At 36.8% G+C, this 2,046-nt stretch overlaps 1 protein-coding gene across 1 annotated transcript; it reads left to right on the top strand.

Annotated features, from left to right (window-relative positions):
• Positions 1–323: 323 nt before the first annotated feature.
• On the top strand, positions 324–1,623 carry LOC126764142 (uncharacterized). Its single transcript, XM_050481942.1, has 2 exons — positions 324–633; positions 707–1,623. The coding sequence occupies exons 1-2, from the start codon at positions 367–369 to the stop codon at positions 1,268–1,270; spliced, it is 831 nt and encodes a 276-aa protein (XP_050337899.1). The 5' UTR covers positions 324–366; the 3' UTR covers positions 1,271–1,623.
• The last annotated feature ends 423 nt before the right edge of the window (positions 1,624–2,046 follow it).

Here is a 2,046-nt window from a genome sequence, read left to right on the forward strand (position 1 = left end):
ATTTGACTGATCTTAATTTACCAACCCATCTGGATATCTTGAGATATTATTTTTACTTAAGCGAACGTGCTAAAACAGAACAAAAAAAGTTTCCCATAAATCATTCACTATTGAAGTACAAGATAAGTTGATTGGAATTTGGGAAAAACTTGGTATGGAAATAATGCTGAAAAAAAGTGTATGTAATAAATTGAATAAATTGCTTGACAAGTATCAAGAGCAAATCAAGAGAAGAAACAACACCCAACAATTTACAGAGTATGTAAAATCTCTGGAAACAATTTTTACATTGGAACATGTAATAAATGCGATTTGAAGGCAGCTCCATGTGCATGCGGCTGGGTTCCCGAACGCCTCAAAGAGTTCATGCACGATCAACATAATCACAGAAGACTAACAATGAATGCATTTATGATGGAAACTGAGCCAACAAACACTGGCCCACACGGTGGAATTATACGACGATTCGAATTGCTGTTAAAAAGACCATTGCATTGGTTTGTTTGCCTTCTACACTTCAACGAACTTCCGTTTCGGCATTTGTTTGAAGCTTTGGATAAATCAACCAGCACTGGACAAAGATCGGCAACCGGAAAACTGAGCCGTCAAATGGAAACTTGTGAAACTCTTCCGGTAAGTTATTGCTATCACTCATTTATTATAATTGTCAACCATTTTTAATTTTTTTATTATTATATATTTTTAGGTGGTGGACGGCTTCCAGAAAATTGAGTTGCAAAATATGCCCCCTGCTTCAGAAAAAAAAGAATTTTCCACCGATTCGAAGTACTTATACGACATGGCCCATGCAATTTCTAGCGGCGTGGTTCCGGTGGATCTGGCTAATATCAAACCAGGGAAAATTGTACATTCTCGGTGGCTCACCAAGGCCGCTAGATTATTGCGATTATATGTGACAACGGAAAATCCAGATGCAAATTTAAGAATTCTGGTTGAATTTATAATTAAATGTTATGTGCCAATGTACTTTAATATTAAGTATTACAGCTCTGTCGTGTACGGCAGTGCATTATTTTTCAAGTTCATCGGTAGGTCACGATTTCTAGAACCTCGCTTACGCAAAATTGTCAATCAAGTAATTAAATATAATTCATATTATGCGCATTCGGAAAATATCTTGTTATCAATGTTGTTTGATGATAGGAAAGAAAAGCGCGACTATGCCATCAAGAAAATTCTACGCTATCGAACCGATGTTGACGAGCCAATGGAGCTTAGAGTTTATAAAAAAAACAGATATAAACTTTAATTGCACAAGTTATACGGAAATGATCAATTTGAATGATATAAATATCGTATTTGAACCACCATTCACGCGAAGCATTCCGTACGATGCATTAAAAGAATATTTAAATCAAGATGATCCACCGTTTAATGATCCAAAAATTCCATCACACATACAAGGAACGGAACGACATGTTCAATTGCTAGCTAGCGTTTCCAAACGGGTTATACCGGAAAATGTAGAGGCTGCTAAGGCGACGACATTAGAGAGCCGTGCGAAATTGCCCAGACTTGAAAGTAAAAAAGACTTCAAACAATAATTTTTTAAATTTCTTTTCTATAACTCACTTAAATTAATTTTTTTTCATTTACATATGTTCTGACTAAATAAATTTCTTAAGAGAAAAAACATAGCCATTTAGCTGATTTTTTCGTGTAAATCACCAAAAATGGCGATTTTTTGAAATGAATGTATGGGGAACCCCCCAGGGGAGTTCCAGGGGGTGTGCCACTGGCATGGGTGGATCGGCCGTCCAAAGTTAATGGGGGTCGGTCATACGTTTGGACTCGATTGGAGCACTCTAAATGGGTCAAAGGGGGATTTTTCAAAATTTGCCCCTACCCAAAAGTTCGACCCAAATTGGGGGACATCAAAATTCGTTTCAGAGGTATGGTTCCTTCGGCAAAGTATCTTATATTGATCCCTAGAATATGATTTTCATAGAGCAATGGGCGATTTTTTTGCCTCCCCACAAATCGACCCGGCCTAATGTATATGTATGTTTTAATTATAAATGTATA

Source organism: Bactrocera neohumeralis, unplaced genomic scaffold, assembly GCF_024586455.1.
Source record: "Bactrocera neohumeralis isolate Rockhampton unplaced genomic scaffold, APGP_CSIRO_Bneo_wtdbg2-racon-allhic-juicebox.fasta_v2 cluster09, whole genome shotgun sequence".
NCBI classification, from domain to species: Eukaryota; Metazoa; Arthropoda; class Insecta; order Diptera; family Tephritidae; genus Bactrocera; species Bactrocera neohumeralis.

Excerpts from the sequence above, each read along its gene's own strand:
- LOC126764142 (XM_050481942.1), top strand. The coding sequence starts at position 367 with ATGCACGATCAACATAATCACAGAAGACTAACAATGAATGCATTTATG. Across the intron at positions 634-706 it reads AAACTTGTGAAACTCTTCCG|GTGGTGGACGGCTTCCAGAA; the intron begins GTAAGTTATTGC and ends ATATATTTTTAG.